The following is a 20,594-nucleotide window of genomic DNA, read 5'->3' as shown; positions in this document are numbered from 1 at the left end:
CACACGCGGAGGCTTCTCTTCAGGCACACAAGCCGTTGCCCCAGCTCAGCTCCACCGCGCATGCGTGCGCCCACCTCCCGGCAGCCAGCTGATTTTCGGGTCTCTGTCGCACATGCAGGAGACGTGTGCAAATGCATGGGGGGGTCGTGCCCCCCCGGCCCATTTTTGGTCCCAGGAGGCTTCAGGGAGGCCTGTTAGGCCCAAAGCAAGGTGCATGGGAGGGGTTTTCCTGCACAAATTCGCGGGGGCATAAGGGGGTTTGCACGCACATGCACAGGGGACTGGGGCGCACAGAAAGTTGTTGCGCACACATTGCATTATGGGTGTGGGCACACATGCGTGTGCTATCACACGCACACACACGCTTTTGGCACACAAGGACAAAAGGGTTAGCCATTACTGCCGTAGAAGGAACACCGCAGAGAGAATAAGTCACCTGAGAGCGGACAGGTCTCCTAAGAAGCTTCAAGGAGCAATACCAGCGCACTTCCTATGAAATCTTGAAAACAACTAAGTTGGATTTTTGTTTCATTTCACTTTTTAGTCACAAAAGAATGCCAGAAAGGAGGGAGGGATGGACATGTCTGTTAAGGCTACTAAATTTGAGCTGTGACAAACAACCACTAGATGGCCACAAAGAGATACAAAAAGTCCAAATTTCTTAGCAGCCATCTAGTAGTCTTTTTCTTGCAGCCCAAACCAATTACCTGTAAAGCACATGGTATGATTCCATAAAAAAGTATTTACACTCTGAAAAGCCAGCAGTGATCATAATTTTGATTTGGAGAAAAGGCAAAAAAAAAAAAAAGGTCATTTCCTGCCCGAATTCCTGGAATGGGGATACGAAACCTATATATAATGTTATATTTAGAATAGAATAGAGCTGGAAGGGACCTTGGAGGTCTTCTAGTCCAGCCCTTTGCTCAAGCAGGAGACCCTATACCTGTGATGGCGAACGATTTTTTTATGGCATGCCTAAACTGCGCGTGCGTGCTATTGTGCGTGCTATTGCACACACACACATGCCTACACCAATTCAATCATCTCTACCCACCTGTGCATGCGTGTGTGACACCCCCACCCCATGCATGACTCCTCCCCAGACTCCGGAGGCTTTCCTGAAGCCTGGGGGGGGGGCAAAAACGGCTCTCCGGAAGTCAGAAATGATCTTTGGGGGTGTTTTTTGCCTTCCCCAGGATTCAGGAAAAAACGACCCCAACGAACCAACCGGAAGTTTGGGAATGAACGTGCCAGAAAATATGGCTCTGCGTGTCACCTGTGACATACGGGCCATAGGTTCGCCATCACGGCCCTATACTATTTCAGACAAGTGACTGTCCAGTCTCTTCTTAAAAACCTCCAGTGATGAAGTGTCCACGATTTCTGAAGGCAAGCTGTTCCAATGGTTAATTGTCCTCACTGTTAGGAAGTTTCTCCTTAATTCCAGGTTGCCTCTCTCCTTGAATAATTTCCTACCATTGTTTCTTGTCCTGCCCTCTGGTGCTTTGGAGAATAATTTGACCCCCTCTTCTTTCTGGCAGCCCCTCAAATATTGGAATACTGCTATCATGTCATTTAAAAGAATAACACTGAACAGTTTCCCCAAATTACAAGTCTGAAATGATGAAATATTTCTGAGAGTTACACAAATCATGGAGAAGTTCTATACCTTTCGGTCCAGTCTGGAGCACAGATTACATTGAAGATTATGTACCTTTTCTACCGCAGCTTTAGCGATCCGCCTCTAGCCTCCCTTCCCCGGCTCTTAAAAAGTCTTGAGCACCCTTAAGGGGCCGCGGCACAATCACGAGCCTCAATTTGGCCTGGAGAGACGGTGCGGCAGAAATATGGTCGCTGGGCTGGTTTTCGCACCGTTTGTCGCGCTGCGGCTCATCTGCTCACCTGCCGGCTGGCTGCTGTTGTTGCGGGTTGCAGGAGGAGGCTTGGGAACGCTGCTGGGACGCCCGGCACACCCGAAGCCCAGGAACCAGTCTGGAGCGTCCGGCCCGCAGGGAGGAGGGAAAACTGCCCCACGGGGCTCCCCCTGCCTGCTAAGGACAGTAACAGGCTGTCCTAAAGGGCGCAGCAATCAATTTAGTAGATTTAGAATATCCAATAAGTCAAATTGCTTTTTAAGAATGCAGATTAAATCAATTCTCACTAGGAACCAAACACAGTGCTTTGGACCAGACTGAGAGGAAACTGGGAACCAACAGGAGAAGCTGAAGGTTAAGAAGTTTTCTCTCAGTCTAATGGACCAATCAGGTTGTGTTAAACCCTCACGTGACCCCTCCCTCTACTCTACTGGAAAACTAACGTATTTTACTCTTTGGCAGATAAGTTAAGCAGCCTACTTTTAAACCCCAAACGCAGAAAGGTTTGGCATACAGAAATAGAAAACAATGTTTCTTAAAAACGTTATTCTCCAAAGGTATAGTTTCCCCTTGCACATATGTGCTAGTCGTTCCCGACTCTAGGAGGTGGTGCTCATCTCCGCTTCAAAGCCAAAGAGCCAGTGCTGTCTGAAGATGTCTCCGTGGTCGTGTGGCTGGCATGACTAAATGCCAAAGGCGCACGGAACGCCGTTACCTTCCCATCAAAGGTGGTTCCTATTTTTTCTACTTGCATTTTTACATGCTTTCAAACTGCTAGGTTGGCAGAAGCTGGGACAAGTAACGGGAGCTCATATTCAATTCAGTATAAAACTTTCTGACGAATTCTTCAGCATATATGTTGGTAACAAGTTCAATCAAATGCTGTGGTAAATAATTATGCAATTCAGTTGACATTTGCAAAATTTAGCTTTCAGATGTATTTCTTCTTATTGCACACTAATCAACAATACACTATTAAATTCTGATTACAAATGGAATCTTTAAATGAGTTTTTATTTTTTTTAAAAAGGAACAATTAGATTTTTTAAAAAATAGTTATTCTTTTACCCAGTTTCTTCATCCTATTCTGTGTTCAATGTAAGTTCATTTATTCAACTTAGAAGATCTGATCTTCCTTATGTCACAACGTTGAAGAATCAACGTTCCGTTTTTAAATTTTCCCAACCGTCCTGTTGGCAATGTGTTCTGTTTTGTTGTCTTCTTGGATTTTCTGATTTTTAAAAAGAAAACATGTATGGGTATAAATGCATCTTAATATACTGACTGATTTTTATTACAGTGCCGATCTTTGTGACTACATGGATAGATTCTTGTGATGTTTTTATATATATATACATACAAAACAAATAAAACTATACCTGTTTCTAGAGTTTGGCAATTATATATATATATAAATAAATAAGTAAATAAGTAAATAAAAATAAAAAGGCAACAGTAAAAATAAAAATATGGTTTTCTGCCTGCATGGTCTTTGTGATAAGCCGAAGGACAGAAAGAGGGAGTAGTGACCTTCCTCCCATATTTAGTCATACCAGGGGTTGTAACACAAATACATACCTATTTCCCTGGCTCAACTGATAAGGAAGAGAACCCGTGGCTTAGTGGTTAAGACTCCTGCCTAAGATATATACAGCCCGGGTTCTAATCCCAGTAAGGGTATGGCTAGCTGATGAGAGCTAATTAGCTCGAAATAGATCTATCCTAGTCTCCCTTTATTTATTTATCAGTACAATTACAACATACTGCCTCCAGAAGTTGTGAATGCCCCAACACTGGAAGTCTTTAAGAAGATGTTGGATAGCTATTTGTCTGAAACGGTATAGGGTTTCCTGCCTAGGCAGGGGGTTGGACTAGAAGACCTCCAAGGTCCCTTCCAACTCTACTATTGTATTATTATTATTGTATTATATATATACCAGGGGTTGTAACACAAATAAATATATATATATATATATATATATATATATATATATATATATATATATATATATATATATATATATATACACACACACACACACACACACACACACACACACACACACACACATACATACATACATACATACATATGTATAATTGCCAAATTGCCATATATATAAAATATAACAATTGTTTCATTTTATCCTGAAAGTTTCAAACTATCAAGAGATTCCTATTGCTTCTGAAACTGAACCACTGTTTTATATTTGCCCAGTCCCATTCAATGACAAAGACTAATTATTTCTCCTTACACTTCATAAATAAGAAATAAAACAGAGGCTAAAGGCTCAGTCATTTAATGCCAAAACTACACTGTTGTTTAGCACTAGCTGTGAAAAAAGCTTAATTAGCACAACCAAAACAAATACCAAAATAAATCTAATTTATTACACCTTGTTTATATAAGATTGAAATCTCGGCTCACCTTTCTTCATGCCCTCTCTTTTTTCTCCTCTTCAAAGAATCAGATTTATTTTCCTGTTAATGACAATAGGAATAGGAGCATAAATGGTCATTTAACACATTTCCATAAATCAAATGCAATGGAAACTGACTTCAATTTGTTGTTAGAATTATGCTAAACGCATAGCCCAGGTCTTATTGGAAACCATTATACTAGAGTTTTCCTACTTGATTTTACGTTTTGTTTTTATATGAAATATTTCAAACAAACCATCATATTTTCTTTCTTCTTTGCTGCTTGTTTTCCTTTGATTTGCTCTTGAAGTATTTTGTAGTTCACATATTCCTTTTTTGGAGGCTGCAATAAGATTTTAATCACACTATTTCAGTATTTTGTAAAAAAAATGCACCAAGAGAGAGAGAGAGAAAAGTTCATAGTGATTATACAATAATGTATAATGATGGTTCTTTAAATGCTAACATGATTTAATTTGATGCTTTCAATAGAAATGTGGCTAAAATAAGCCTTATCAATGAGGTAGCTATGATGTTTGGGAATATGGCTATTTATGAAATGATTAGCGACTCATAATCACTGTTCTCATTTCTTTTAGAAGATGGGATGCTTTGAGACATTTATGTAGATAATGTTTGACAGAAATGCAAACATCACCTTCCCTATTTTTTAAGTCTTAATGTGAAAGCATTGCTGGCACTACAAATTCAAGAGGCAAAAAGCTGAATTACAATAAGATTTCAAAATATGTTCAACGCTAAGGCAACATTTTAAAATAATTATGCAACCACTCACATTTACATATTAAGAACTCCCATATATATTAGTGGATAAGCCAAACATTTCAAGTGCAATATACCTCCAAAATTCAGGTTTGACGTCTGTGGATGGGCTTATCCTTAAGTATATATGGTAATACTTTTTAAAAGTATTTTAAAGTACTATATTTCTTACATATATTTGTGGATAAGTCCATCCACAAATAAGCCAATCTTTGGGTTTTTAAGTAAAATATCACAAAAAAATGTGTGTTGGGTTTACCTATGGGTAGTACATTTTTCATATTTTGATTAAAAATTCAAGAGTTGGCTTATACCCAAGTGTTCTGACTGACAGCCCCCCCGCCCCCCCGCCTGTGAATAAACCAGAACACAGGCATGGCTGTTTGCCACTGTTTAATTACTGAGATAAGGAATCCTTTGGCTGAGGGCCCAGACACCTCACGTTCAAATGAAGCAACACAGATAGTTCAAACGAACAGACACGGCTAGACTACACAGATAGATTTTCTTAACTACTAATTCGAACGGTTGTTTCCTGCAAATTTCCCCTCCCAACACCTCATCTATAATCTCTCTTGGGAGGGGCCAATCCACAACAACCTGTGCTTAATCATCTTCTGTGAGTCTGACTACAGAGTTGCTGCTTCTGTTTCTCAGCCCTTCTCAATCTAGCATCAGGGACTAACTGCCTTTGATCCACCCCACTGCTCCATGCATCAGGTGCCTCCTGGTGGCCAACCAGCCTCTCTGGTCCCTGCTCTGAGTCTGAACCCTGCACAGGGTCCTCCACATCGTCCAGGGCAAACTCATATGGTTCCTCGCTATCCGAGTCCATCAGCAACTCAACCGGATCCTGCTGGGCCACAACACCTAAGTATATTCGGTAGTACTAGTTTTACATTTTTAAAAGGAATTTAATACAGAAACTCTGTCTGAAGAGTGCTACAATGCTCATCCGCAATTTATTTTTGAAATCTCAAACCTCTACCATACTTTGACCTTGCCATTTCACCTCCATTTAAAAAAAAACAAAAAACACCAGCCAAAGGCTTTGGCAATGGGAAAGCTTTAAGGATAAAATCTCCTCTTCTGTAAATCATCTCTCGACTCACAAGAAAGTCTCATACCTTTGCCCCCAACATGACAGCACGCTCTTGCTCCAATTCTCTCTGTTCTTTCTTTGTAAATCCTGTAATTCCAAGGCGGTGTACTTCCAAGCGGGCCTAAAGCATTGCAAACACAACTGATTTTTTTTCCTTTGGTCTTTTGCAATTCTGCTTTCCATGAAGCATAAGCATACAAGCTGAAGTTTCATAAGAAACGCATTTGAAGAATTGCGTAACACATCATGCCACCATGTTGCATAAGCAGAAGAAATGTTCTGTAGCTGTTTTCACAGAATATAAAAACTTGATGATTTTTTTTTTTGAGTCAACAATCGTCAGATTCATACATTAACTGCAAAATGTTATTTCAGATTGCGGTCCTGGACAATTGATAAATTGATACAATATGGAATAGAGTGCAATCTGTATCATAGTAGATCTTTTTACATTCTTTAGGTCATTTAGATCACTATCTAAAAAGGTAACACTGTAATGGTTTGTGAGAATGTCCTTGAGAGATAGGAAGTGGAACCAGAGACTAGTCAGATAAGCAGTATCTTAGGGGGATGTGTGTGAAATAGAATAGAACAGAACAAAAAATTTTATTGGTCAAGTGCGATTGGATACATAAGGAATTTGTCTTTGGTGCATATGTACATACTCTCAGTGTACATAAAAGAAAACATACATTCATCATGAATCATAAGCATAAGAAATCCAAATTCCAGCAGTTGAATATAACTTAGATAATTTGTGTCATTGTCTTATTGTAATAGTCTGTGAGAATGTCCTTCTGAGAAGCTGGAGGAGAAAGAACAGCAGGCTAGGTCAAGTAAGGGGCAGTTTAGTCTCATAAACCAGACTTTCCACAACTATTTAGGCAGGTCTTGCAATATTTGAGGCCTGAAAATAGAGCCATATGCTCAGAGACTCTTTGTTAAATGCTTGACATTAGAGAGTTTCCCAGTGGCCAATCTATCACATCCTTTTAGTTTCTTAACATGGCCAAAATGAACAAAGATAGAGATAGCAATCTGTATCTGAAATGAATGAACTGTCATATAAAAAAATCTGGATGAAAACCTGAAATCTTGCATAGAATACTCCAGAAAAAGGAATTCTGATCCTTGCTGGACCTCCACATCCAATATCTATGCAAGCACACAGAAATTTCCTGAGCTTCAACCATCAGGATGTCCAGCAGTAGAATGACCTTCCATTCACCCTTTCTTCCCCTCTCAAAGTGCTCAGGTGATGATTGCCATGATTTTATAAATAATGAAAGCTCAATTTGGATTTTGGTGGGGGAGTGAGGTGGATGTGAATTACATCCAAATTCAAGCAGTTGATGTAACTTACAGCATTTGTATCATTGTCTAATAGTAATAGTCTATGAGAATGTTCTTGAGAAAAGCGGGAGGAATAGCAGGCTAGGTCAAGTAAGAGGCAGCTTCATCTGCAGAAGGAATTGGAGTGCAGCAACCCGCTCAGAAAGACCCTCCCTAGTTTCTTGGACTATAAAGGTGAGTGGAGGAAGAGATGTACTTTCAGACCTGCAAGACTGATGTCAGTCCTTTGAGGTAATCCAGACAAGAAGCACCAACCATGAGCAGGTATCCTTGAATTACAACAACAATTGGCACCAGGATCCCATCACTAAATGATATGGTTGCAAAACAGAATGTCTTGTGAATACATCGGTTATTAATGGCAATCCAAGAAGTCCTGCTTGCTGTTGTAACCCTGAGATGCACAGGTTGGTGAGCAGTTAAGGTGTTCCAGATAAGAGCAGGAGTGATGTAGGGAGATTGGTGGTGGTGGTGGGGGGGCTGAGAGTGCAACTGTAGGGAGGCTTGGGAAGGAGTTCATGGAGTGCATGTGAGTGTTTAGACGTGTTAATGATGCACACAAAGGGATGAAGGAGAACAAACAACTTTGAAAGCAAAGTTCACAGAGAGAAGAAACAAAGAGCCTAGGATAAATGTGAGCAAAGGCAGGAATGAGGGTTCAATACGTGTGAATGAGGAGGCAAGCAAAGGGAGCTAGAAGAGCACAGTGCATGGAAATAAAGAAAGGCCAGAGTAGGTGGGGAAGTCTTACCCAAGTAACTTGCAACCTTCCATGCTGGCTTTTTCCTTGTGAGAAGCCAGTAGAGAAGGTCACATGTGGTGATCATGTGAACATGGGATGCTGTAAATGCAGTTGGTTGCCAGATGCCCAAATTTTGTTCACACAACCACGGAAGTCCTGCGACAGCTGGAGCTTCGAGGATCAGTCCTTACTCCCTTTGTTCGGCACCATTTCCACTGAACAAATGGTTGATGCTTGGAACTGTATCTTTATTGTAAGCTTACAGTAACCGAATCGTGCAAGTCTGAAAATGCATCCTCTCCTCTCCCCACCTTTAGTTAAAGAAAAAAGAGGATCTCTTCTGAGACATTTGCCACACCTCCATTTCCTCTACAGCAGTGGGTCTCAACCTTCCTAATGCCTTGACCCTTTAATACAGTTCCTCATGTTGTGGTGACCCCCAACCATAAAATTATTTTATGTTTTCCGTATTTTTTCAAAAGTATGTGTTTTCCAATGGTCTTAGGTGACCCCTGTGAAAGGGTCGTTTGACCCCCAAAAGGGTCCCGACCCACAGGTTGAGAACCGCTGCTCTACAGACTAAGCTGCCTCTTATAGACCTAGCCTGCTATTCTTTTTCCTCCTGCTTCTCACAAGGACATACCCACAGACAATTGCAATTAGACAATGACACAAACGACGCAAGTTATATCAATTGCTTGACTTTGGATTTCATACACATTCACCTCGCCCCTCCCCCCTTAAACCCCACAAATTGATCTTTCATTATTTATAAAACTATGGCAATTGTTACCTGAACACTCTGGGAGGGGATGATAGGCTGAATCAAAGGTCCTTCTATTAGGGGGCATCCTGACAGTTGAAGCTCAGAAACTTTCTCTGAATAGATGTTGGATGTGAGGATAACAGTGGTGGGTTCCTAACCGGTTTACTACTGGTTCACTGAGCGCATGCTCAGAACTGGTTCTCTCCCTGTTGGAAGGCAGCACTACCTGTTCAGGAGAACTGGACCAAACAAGCAGGAACCCACCTCTGGAAGATAGGCCACCTGGAGATCCAGCAGGGATTGGAATTCCTTTTTCTGGAGTATTCTATGCAGGATTCCAGGTTTCCATCCAGATTTTTGGTATGACAGTTCATCCATTTCAGATACAGATTGCTATCTCTATCTTTGTTCATTTTGGCCATGTTAAGAAACTAGAAGGTTGTGGTGGATTTGCCACTGGGAAACTCTCTAATGTCAAGCATTTAACAAAGAGTCTCTGAGCATATGGCTCTATTTTCAGGCCTCAAATATTGCAGACCTTCCTAAATAGTTGTAGAAAGTCTGGTTTATGGGGGAAAAAACCTGGTAGGTTTGGGGCCTGGTTAATGATCTATGGACATTTCTATCTTTTCTCCATCAGACTCCATGCCGTGTACTTACCTTTAAACAGGGTAGATAATAATCGATGGTGTTTTTTTTTAAAATCAGATTTTTTAAAATTTTTTTATCAAATGTATTTTAACAAAATGCTTCTGGAGTAAAAAATCTATCTAAAGATAGTTTTCTAGTTAAGATGCATTAATAATTTAGTTTATTGAGAATGAAATGCAGTTAGTTATGTAGCATGAGGCTGTATATTCTGCAATATTTACATTTTGGTAAACACATTCAATGAATCCAAGCTCTACAAGCTAAATAGGAAACCTTCACTTTATTTGCAAATAATATTAAAGATTCTAACTATCAGCAAGAAAGAGTCCTGACATTTAAAGAGCACCTGTCATTTAGAGATCCGTCATGGCAGTGCCTGTTAGTGGGCATCCACCCACCTGCTGCCCACCACGTCCCTCACTTTGTTGTGTCACTGCCACATCACCAACCATCCCATTAAAGTGAATGGGACCATCGGTGAGTCAATAGCAGGTCAGAGGAACCTCTGCAGGACATAGATGACAGTTGCTCTTTAAAAAGTATGATTTAAATCGAGTTGATTTAAACCAAGCCTTTTTCCTAGTGATTCAAATTGATTTGATTTAAATCAAACCCACCCTGCCTTTAAAACATACATCAAATTAACTTACTTTTTCTAAGTGAAATTCTTGGTTGTCCATAGATGGTTCTTCAGCAGCCATTTTTGCCTAGGTACAATTTAAAACATAAAATAGTATGTTTTGCTATTAAATAAGATTTTTGAAATCCATTAACAGAGCATCAAACTAAAGGAAATCTCAAGTATACAAATAGCTGGTACAAAGCCTGCACCAAATCTGGTCAGAAAGAGGCAAATTGTTTAGCAATTATGATATAACACCAAACAGGGAGGAGAATACAGATACTAATTACATCCAGCAATCCGGTATTAGCATTTAAAGTATTAGTATTTCACCACTTTAACAGCATTAACAATGAAATATTCATTAGCACATTGTCAGGGTTCCAAGTAATACCCCCAATGAAAGAAGACTCCGAGGCTTGAGTTTGCTCAAAGTTCCATTTTATTAAAGATGTCATATTGGCACATCTGGGAGAACCAGAATCTGAAAGCTTCCAGGTTTTCCCCACCCAAATGAAAGTCCATGTCCCTGCCCGGCAACCACATGTCCATCACATGGCCCTATCAGGCATTGTCCCAACTGGAGATGCCTTCTAGTCACACCCAGGTATAGGGCAAGATGTCTTTGACTCTCTGAGAAAGGAATGTTATTTTGACTACCGTATATATCTCCCATACACCATATAATTTCCCCCCTCCCATTTTCCCACAGCAGCAAATGTGGCAGGCCGGAAGGCCCAATGCAAAAGATAGCTTCTGGCCTGACACACATGCTCATTTCCCTTCCTCAGGGGACACTGTGAGGAAACATCTCTTTTTGTTTCCAATTTCTTTTTAGCCACAAGTTATTAGGCAATCCAATTCCTTGACCATAACTAATCTCGTGGGATCCAATCTGGATCGGACATTGGAACCAGAGGTTTAGTCTTCCGAGTAAACAACTAATCTTAACTTTGTCGGTATTATGCTATATAATACAAGCTGGTTCTAGAATAAACCCTTCTTAGAGAAAACTGCAGGAAAACTTCCAATATAGCAGGCTGTTTCTGCTGGTAGAACAGAGAAAAAGAAAAAAAAAACCACCTCAGGATCAGTTCCCTCTCCAATACATGGGAGATATACAACTAAAGAGAAAAATCTGTGAAAAATGGCTTTTCCATGATGGGAACATTTTGACTGAACTGAGCTCTTTTTGCGGGGTGAACTATTGGAACAACAAAAATCCAGTCAATTGGGGTTTCCCCCCTCCCCCCAAAAAGCCATTTTTAAAATAAATTTTTAAAAAACTGCAAGTAGTCCTCAAGTTAGGACCATAATTGAGACCAGAATTTTGATTGCTAAGCAAGAGTGGTTAAGTTAGTCACCGTCGCCCCTCCCCCCCAGCAAGAGCAAGAGAGTGGTTAAGTGAGTCACCCCCCACAGCTTTACAGTTTAAACCAGGGGTGTCCAAACTTTGGAACTTTAAGAGTTGTGGACATGCTGGCTGGGGAATTCGGGGAGTTGAAGTCCACAAGTCTTAAAGTTCCCAAGTTTGGACACCCCTGGTTTAAAGGGAATTACTGCAGTTAAGTGAATCATGTAGGTCGTTAAGCGAGTCTGGCTCTCCCCATGGATTCTGCTTGTCAGGATGGCGATCACATGACCCTGAGAGGCTGCAACCATCGTAAATGCATGCTGGTTGTCACTACCCCAAATTTCGATCACATGATCATGGGGAGACTGTGCCAATCCTAAGCGCGAGGAGCAGTTGCAAGTCACTTTTTTGAGTGCCATTGTAACTTCAAATGGTCACTAAATGAATGGTGGTAAGTTGAGAACTGCCTGCAATTGCACCAAAGACAAACCGTTGCTCTATATTTGGACATAACAAGGAAACAGGGTTAAACTAAAAAGGAACACAAGCGTCTAAATCTCCTTCTTAGGAACATACCTAAATATGAGAGGGGAAGGAGATGCCCATGGCTCAGCAAAACACGGGCCTTAAATATCAGGTTGTTTCACATGATTGGAATGGCTTATGTGTCAGCCTCTGCTTTGCTGCTCGCTTCGGCTGCCATTGAAACGGGGAGGGGGGGAGATATATGGTATTTGGGAGGGGAAGTTTAAGCACAGGAGTGAATGAAGAAGGGAGTCATTTTCTCACCATCTACTGCGCATGCTGCAGATAGTGGAATTGCTGCCAAGGCCAACCTTCCGGCATACCAACCTGATGATGGGTTTTGAAACTGCAGCCCACATAATAATAATAATAATAATTTGGATTTATTAGCCGCTCCCTTTCCAAGTAGGACTCGGGGCGGCGTACAATGGAGCATAAAACATAGAAGATAAATAACAGCACATAAACGTGCATAAATACAAAACACACATACACGGAGGAGGTAACAAATTTCATCATTTAGACAGTTAAAAATCAGCATTAAAATACCCCAATTGTAAAAACCCAATATGCAATTAAGAATTAATATTTAAAGACAATTTAAAAAACAGTTAGGAGGAATAAGAGAAAAATTACGATTGAGCCAGGCCAGATAATTGAAAGAGGTGGGTCTTCAACTGTACACGGAAGGAGCGGAGATCGGAAGTGATCCTGATGTCACGGGGGAGGTCATTCCACAGGGCTGGGCCCATCACAGAGAAGGCTCTGCTCCTGGGTGTCGCCCCCCGGCACTGTTTGGCGGACGGCACCCGGAGAAGTCCCTCTCTGTGTGAGCGAATTGGTCGTAGGGATGTGTGGGGCAGGATGCGATCCTGCATATAACTAGGCCCTGTGCCATGAAGCGCTTTAAAGATCATAATCAAAACCTTGAAACGCACTCGGTAGACCACAGGAAGCCAGTGCAGCTCGCGCAGGAGAGGTGTTACAGGGGAGTATCTAGTCCTCCCCATAATCACCCGCGCGGCCGCATTCTGGACCAACTGTAGTCTCCGAGTGCATCTCAAGGGAAGCCCCATGTAGAGAGCATTGCAGTAATCCAGGCGAGACGTCACTAGCGCATGGGTGACTGTGCGTAGGGCATCCCGGTCCAATAAGGGGCGCAATTGGCGCATCAGGCGAACCTGATGGAACGCCCCCCTTGCCACGGCTGTTACATGATCATCCATGGACAGCCGGGCATCCAGGAGGACGCCCAAATTGCGCACCTGTTCCATGGGGGCTAGTTGGACGCCCCCGATGGCCAGAGATGGAAGCACCTGGTTGAACCGGGAGGCCGGAAGCCACAGCCACTCCGTCTTGGAAGGGTTGAGTTTTAGTCGGTTGCCATCCATCCAGACCCGTACGGCCTCCAGACACCGGGACATCATTTCGACGGCCTCATTGGGGTGGTTCGGGGTGGAAATGTATAGCTGAGTATCATCAGCATACAGATGATATCCCACCCCAAAACCACGGATGATCTCGCCCAGCGGTTTCATATATGTGTTGAACAGGAGAGGCGAGAGCACCGATCCCTGTGGCACTCCACATGTGAGTGGCCTCCGGGTCGAACTCTGCTCCCCTGCCAACACACGTTGCGTCCGATCAGAGAGGTAGGAGCCAAACCACCGTAAAACGGTGCCCCTGACTCCTAGCCCCTCTAGCCGGTGCAACAGGATACCATGGTCGATGGTATCGAACGCCGCCGAGAGATCTAATAGGACCAGGATAGAGGAACAACCCCTATCTCTGGCCCTCCAGAGATCATCAACCAATGCGACCAAGGCCGTCTCCGTGCTGTGCCCGGGTCGGAAGCCGGACTGGCGCGGGTCTAGATAATCATTTTCCTCCAGGTGACGTGGGAACTGCTGTACCACCACACTCTCTACAACCTTCGCTAAAAAAGGAAGGTTGGAGACTGGACGATAATTGACTAGGTCCGTTGGGTCCAGGGAAGGCTTCTTGAGCAGGGGCCTCACCACCGCCTCTTTCAAGGCGGCCGGAAGAGACCCCTCACCCAGCGAGGCGTTCACCAGGCCAAGGAGCCAGTCACGCGTAACCTCCCAGGATGCCAGTACAAGCCAGGAGGGACACGGGTCCAATAAACATGTGGTGGGTCGCAGACGTCCACGCAACCTGTCCAAATCCTCGATGGCAACCGAGTCAAACTCCTCCCAAAGCGGTCCCTCAAGACTCGCCACGGGCGTCTCTACTGAACCACTGAAAGGGGCCCATCCCATCCGGATTTGAGCGACTTTGTCCTGTAGATATTTCCCAAACTCCTCTGCTCTGCCCTGTAGTGGGGCTTCCCGTGGTCTCTCAAACATGACACCTGTGGGGTGTGGGGATTGGACTGGGGGTTGGGATCACTAGGGGGAGGGAGTTGGGTCACATATTGATATCTATGATTGCACGCGCTTTTGCCTCAGACCTTGCTTTGCCTAGCTGCTTTCTACTCATAACCAGTAAAAGTACTCTTACTTCTGAAAAATGGAGTTGAGTGGTTTCTTTCTTGGTTACTGATGGAGGCTGCCCTGACATTATGGTGGTTTACTTTTTTTTAAGTTCTCTAAGCCACGAAGTGTTAAGCAATGAAACATGCAATACTTTCAATCTTTTTACTATTAACCAAACGGTACTCAAAGCAAGAGAAAGCTGGGGAGTGTTAGGTAAGTAAGAGCAAATAAGTAAGGCTGATAATAATTTTGAATTGAAGAAGAAAACTGTTTCTTTTCGGTTTAATAGATTGACATGTTGGTATATTTAAACTGTATGCTTTCGGGAGGTTATATTTCTTGGGTGCTAATGAAAAAACTGTCATCGTGTTGCAGTCCCTTACCAAAAGATTGCCAAATGCAAAAGTGTGCAGGAGGTTTGATTTTTTGTTGTTGCTGTTATTGTATTGTTTATTTATTTATTTATTTATTTCTTAGCGCTTATAGACCGCCCCCTCTCCCGAAGGGACTCGGGACCGCCCCCTCTCCCGAAGGGACTGTTGAAGTGAACAATACAATAACAGCATTCATGAAGTGAAATGTGTTGCTGTTTATGTAAGCTATGTATTCCTAAGTGTTCTTTATTGGTGTTTCTTGTTAGCCACAGAAGCCACAGAAGTGTATTTATTTCTAAACAACAGTAAACAACAGTAATTACCTTGATCACTTTTGCATCAGGATAGGCAGCAGATCATACTCATTATAAACACCTACTTACTCCTACTTACTGGTCTTAAGATAGGACTTTTCTTTTTTAATCTATGTAAGCCTCTAATGATTGTCAACATATTCTATAAATTATTAAACATGTGATTCTATAGTCAGTAAATTATCATACATTAAGCAAATCTTTAACAGCCATCGCAGTGGAGAAATATATTTGTCTATATGATTTTAATTATTATTTCCTCTGAATCCTATTCTTTTTATAATTCTCCTTGGAATATTTACATAATGTGAACCAATGCACCAAAGCTTTAAACACTTGAGTATAAAACTCAATAATAAAATTCTACTTATATCTTGAAAAGGAGATCAGATTCATATAATATATAAAGATTCATAAAGTATATTTCTAAAATTCAGGTTTTCTTTCTTTTTCATGTCTTGCACTTTCTTTTCTTCTCTTCTTTTGAATAGTTTTTTATTCAATGTAAAATTCTTAATAAATCTAATTTTAAAAACTTGTCTGAACCTCAGAAGCTGATGATAAAACCCTGGTAATTAAAGTCATTTGGCTCTTGCTTCATTCTTTTGAGATACTGGTATTTGGTAATAACAGCAACCATGTAATTCTACTGAACTACCTGTTTGTGAGTCAATCCCAAACCAGTTTTGTAACAAATGTGTTAGTTTTAGATTTAAAATAGATACTGGGAAAGAATAGGGTAGAAACACTTTGAAATGAACCAGTACCACATTACCCTGACTCAATTACAATTCCCATTGTCTCAATAAGGTTTGCAAGATTGTTGAAAGAAAAAAAAAATCCTGCCAATAGATTAGATTGGACATTGGACCAAAAAAGCCAGGACAGAGATCATAAAATATATTTTAAAAAATATTACGGAATTCCATTTTATCTCTGTTTGCCACAACTGCTAATTTCCGTGGAAGTCCAGTAAGTGAGTGATCTGGTTTGGTCTGGTTTCAACAAATTTGACCTTGATTTAAGAAGCTGAAATTTGAGTATGGCTAAGTGGATGTCCACTTAAGCATCTTATCTGAAAGCACAAACTACTCATACTCTCCTATTTTGTTTAATACAGAAAATTATGACTAGTTGAGCTTTTCTAAAGAAAATTATTTAGAGTTACCAGATCTAGGCTGAAAAAAGCCATTTAGTCAAGAGATGGTAGCAAAAAGATACATAAATATTTTAATTTTGTATGGGTGGTTATGTGAATTTCCACAGACCAGACTGGGTAGATCAATTCAAACTTGAATTAATATATGGACCTCTTTTGTACCTGGTATAACATCTTAAACTCAAAGAAAATGAGAAGCTATGATCAATCAGAAGTATCCTGATAGCGGGACTGTGTGATGGCTCAGTGGTTAAAGATGCTGAACTGACAGCTCAGGTACGAGACCCAAGTGCCACACAATGGGGTAAGCTTCCTTTACTTGCCCCAGCTCCTACCTATCTAGCAGTTCCAAAGCATGCAAACGTGTGTAGATAAATAGGTACCACTTCGATGGGAAGGTAACAATGTTCCAGATACCTCAGCAGACAGTCATGCTAGCACATGACCACAGAAATGTCTTGGGACAACGCTGGCTCCTTCAGCTAAGAAACAGAGAATACCACCCCCTAGAGTCAGACACAGATGGACGGGGGAAACTTTTACCTATTCTGATACCACTACTCATCTTGCAAAGAGAAGAGCAAAGAAGCTGTGTGTTGTGGCAAAATGCTTATTCCCATCTCATCTTGCAATTAAACGTGGTATAGCTTTAATACTGAATGTATTTACGAACATTGTATTATGAAGAATTTGTATACAGTAAAAGAGGCTTGCAAATATTAATTTACTTAGCCAACTAAATTATTCCTAAATGACCAGAGTAAATTTATAAAATGAAGTCTTTTCTTTCTCTTTAGTCATATGGTGATAATATAGGCAGGCAGACCAGCAATGTTTTCAAGGTGACTTGCAATTATTTTTGTCAAATCCCTTTTATAAACTGAATGTTCTGTTTCCAAACATGAGGGAATTAAATATGAATGCCTTACCTTTGAATCATCACTTCCAGGAATTTCTAGTTTAGCCTTCTTCTTTTTGTGTCGACTCTGGAATGTCACAACTTCAACATGTGTTGCCTTTTCTTCTTCGGCACTTTTGAATGGGAGTGGATGAGGGGAACTGGAACCCGAGACACATTTCTTCTCATTAACACTTGCCTGTTCATCTTTCAAATTGTCAAAGAAATTGGACACACTTTTCCTCTTCTCTGAACATGATGTACCAAGTTCAGGATTGACAAATGATGTAGTAGGGCTGGCCACTGTTGCTGTTATCTGTTGAGAGTGTCTTTTCTTGTTCCTTTTCTTTTTGCATTTCCCTGGTGGTGATTCACCTATAGTTTAAAAGCAAACATGTTCATCCCCTTGTTCCATTCAACCCAGAAGAATCAAAATAGCCTTTTTTTGCAAATTTAAATTATACTGGATATTTTACTTTGAACAAACAAAAATCAAGCAAAACATCTCCCACTTAAATGGGTAGCAATGTACATACTTTATCATGCTCAGAACTCAGAATTCATTGTTCATATTCACAAATTGCAGTATCAAGTGCTACCAGTGTAGCCTCAAGTTTAGCAACCATATATGTAAGACTTTCTCCAGAATGAACTGTCCTCAATCAAGCCTGTTATATCTTTCAATGGTGCATTTTCTTTGCTGTTGTAATCAAATCCATTATCTTGTTGCTTGTCTGCCTCTTTTTTCTTTCTTTCCATTTTCCCAGCTTTATAGGCTTCTCAAGGGAACTGAGTCTTCACATAATGTGCCCAGAGAATTATAGTTCGAGCCAGCACCTTGTTGTCCTTGGCTGAACTTTTTTTATGCCAAGCGAACTTGGACCTGGTTATTATTTGTATGAAAGAATATCAGGAAATTTCTAGGCTAAAAAGCATCCTGAAAGAAGGCAATGGAAAGCAAATCCATAAAAACAGAAGCATTTTTGTATACTTGCTAGGAACTGATATATTGGGAATCTGTATTTACGGTAATTCTTGTAATTTTAATTGCTCTTTATATTTATAATGTTTTCAAATTTCTATTTTTATTACATCATAAGCCGCCCATAGGCATTTCAAATATTGAGTTGGGAGGCATATAAACTAAATAAATAAAATAAAAATTGAGCTCAATGAGACCTTATTCATTTATTTATACATACATACATAGATATAATTTCATATTTCTGTTATTGTATTTAAATTTTAGCTAAATTTGGCCAAATTTAAATGCTAAAGTTAAACTGTAGATTAAATAAGTAAAAACTTATTCTACAGTTGAGCGTTTTCATTTGTGCTATAGTATTCAGAACCTAGATGTAGACACTTGGAACAATAAAGAACACAAAACTTTCTATAAGAACTTAAAGGGGATCTATACATAGTATATGCAGAATAATTTACCCATTGTATTTCCTTATTATCAACAGATCATTGGGCAAAACAACACACCAAACATGAAAACAGAAATGATATTCAGTAATTCAAAAATATTTTTTGCAGATGTGGAATTGGCAAGAAACCGAAATTAGGACTTTGGGGTAAGTATTCGAACAGGGTTTCTGGCCGAAATGAACAAAAGATAGATCCCATCGAATATCTGTTACCCTGTTGTATTGTATTAATGGGTTTAATCAAGACTGGTTGGTTTCAATGGCCGGAAAGTGGGGGTTTCGGATCGTTTCGCCTTCACTTGAAGAACTACATTAGTGAAACATCAATACAACTATATAACACGTGAAGGCTTCTCAGCTCTTCAAGATTTCACTTCCGCCAGCTCCTCTTGTTTCCAGCATCCGTTTCATTGTGCCAGCACCTTGCCCGCAGAAATATTGTTAGTACAGTATTGACAGCAGGAGATGGCTAGGAATCCGGAAAGAGGAAGAAAAAAGGGGAGCAGGCAGGGGGTCCCACGATAAGAATAGGGGGAAGCAACACCGAAACCCATAGTCCCTGGGAAAAATCAGATTCGAGATCAACCCACCGAAGTCATACAGGGAACCGAGGACGGCGTCCAGCAGTCCTTCTGCAAAAGCGAAGTCCTCCTTCTCGTGTTCTTTGGGCGAAGGGCTCTGCCCGCCCGCGATTCCCACCATGCCGCTTCTTTTCCCTGCCCTTCCCCCAAAGGCGATCACACGCCCCAGAGGAAGTTTGGCCCCGCGCGAATACCGTCGCGGACAAGATGGCGGCGTCCGTCGGCTACTTCCGCCCTTCTTCCCCGAGTGACAGATTCCCTCCTTCGGCTGGCTTCGCAGAGCAGGGCGGCGAGGGCGTCGTCGGCGAGCAGGGGCGGGTGGATGGGTGCTACCGGTAACCGGCGGGGGAGGGAGCCAGCCAGCCAGGAGTGAGTGCAGCCGGGCACCCCGGCAGGAGAAAGCAGCCTAACGATGGCCGCAGCGGCCGGGGCAGCCGCTCGGCGGACCCCCCCTGTATACTCGGTAAGTAGCTGCCTCCCGTTTTGGGAATGGCGGAGGGGTGGGTGGGCAGCAGCCGAGGCGGGATTGCTTCACGCATGGTGAATTGGGGGACGGGGAAAAGGGAGAGGCTGGGCGTGCTTGGAAGCCCTGCAGCGCCGTCGGCCAAAGGCCTCGCTTCCCCCCCCCCCTCTCCCAATCCCTTCATGGGCATCCTTGCACGTGTGGTAACGGGACAGCCGCTTCTTTTGGAGGGTTAGAAGAAGTGGGTACTGCAATGGTTGCCTGACGCTCAGCAGTTTAACAGCAGCAGCGGCCTCCATTGTTCCCTGCCAGCATTTAAAGCATGTTCCGATAATCTTTCAGTTGTAGTTGTGTTGAATCACACTTTTTGCATCCTGGCTGGGGATGATGGTGGGACTTGTGGTTCCCCACTGCGGATCACCATCGGGCTGGGGAAGGCTGCCACATGCACCCGTGTGCTCTGTGTGATGAGTTGCTTGTCACACGCCTGGGTTCAAGGATCAGACCGCCTTTTTTGGATGTCTTTATACCCATATTGCTTTGACTTTTTGCCATGTAAAATATGAACTGTGTGTGCTTCTGAGCAATGTGTAATCTTGCTGCAGGCATAAATTTGAACAGTTTAGATACAGTTGATTCGACTAATGCTTAAATCTCAGATATTATCGGGATTGATAAAATGGT

The 20,594-nt window shown here is 41.8% G+C and overlaps 3 protein-coding genes across 7 annotated transcripts in view; 2 read left to right on the top strand and 1 right to left on the bottom strand.

The window, feature by feature from the left end:
- Nucleotides 1-20,594, top strand: part of TRIM67 (tripartite motif containing 67) — an 88,867-nt gene that overhangs the window by 41,640 nt on the left and 26,633 nt on the right. The window lies entirely within an intron of this gene.
- On the bottom strand, nt 2,872-19,703 carry FSAF1 (40S small subunit processome assembly factor 1). The gene is made up of 7 exons (XM_081941786.1): nt 19,457-19,703; nt 17,465-17,808; nt 10,343-10,399; nt 6,206-6,301; nt 4,552-4,638; nt 4,303-4,355; nt 2,872-3,105 (listed from the first exon to the last, which is right to left on the bottom strand). Exons 1-7 carry the CDS (start codon nt 19,566-19,568, stop codon nt 2,979-2,981), a joined length of 876 nt encoding a protein of 291 aa, XP_081797912.1. The 5' UTR covers nt 19,569-19,703; the 3' UTR covers nt 2,872-2,978.
- GNPAT (glyceronephosphate O-acyltransferase) overlaps nt 19,706-20,594 on the top strand; it is a 32,653-nt gene continuing 31,764 nt past the window's right edge. Inside the window, exon 1 of one of the 2 annotated variants that reach the window (XM_081941784.1) lies at nt 19,706-19,910. In XM_081941784.1, coding sequence (XP_081797910.1) covers nt 19,860-19,910 — 51 coding nt within the window. In that variant the 5' untranslated portion in view covers nt 19,706-19,859. The remainder of the gene's footprint in view (nt 19,911-20,594) is intronic. The other variant, XM_081941785.1, reaches the window with a different exon arrangement.

Source organism: Natrix helvetica, assembly GCF_964273705.1.
Source record: "Natrix helvetica genome assembly, chromosome: 2".
In the NCBI taxonomy this organism is placed as follows: Eukaryota; Metazoa; Chordata; class Lepidosauria; order Squamata; family Natricidae; genus Natrix; species Natrix helvetica.
This window is presented reverse-complemented; position numbering and strand designations above follow the sequence as displayed.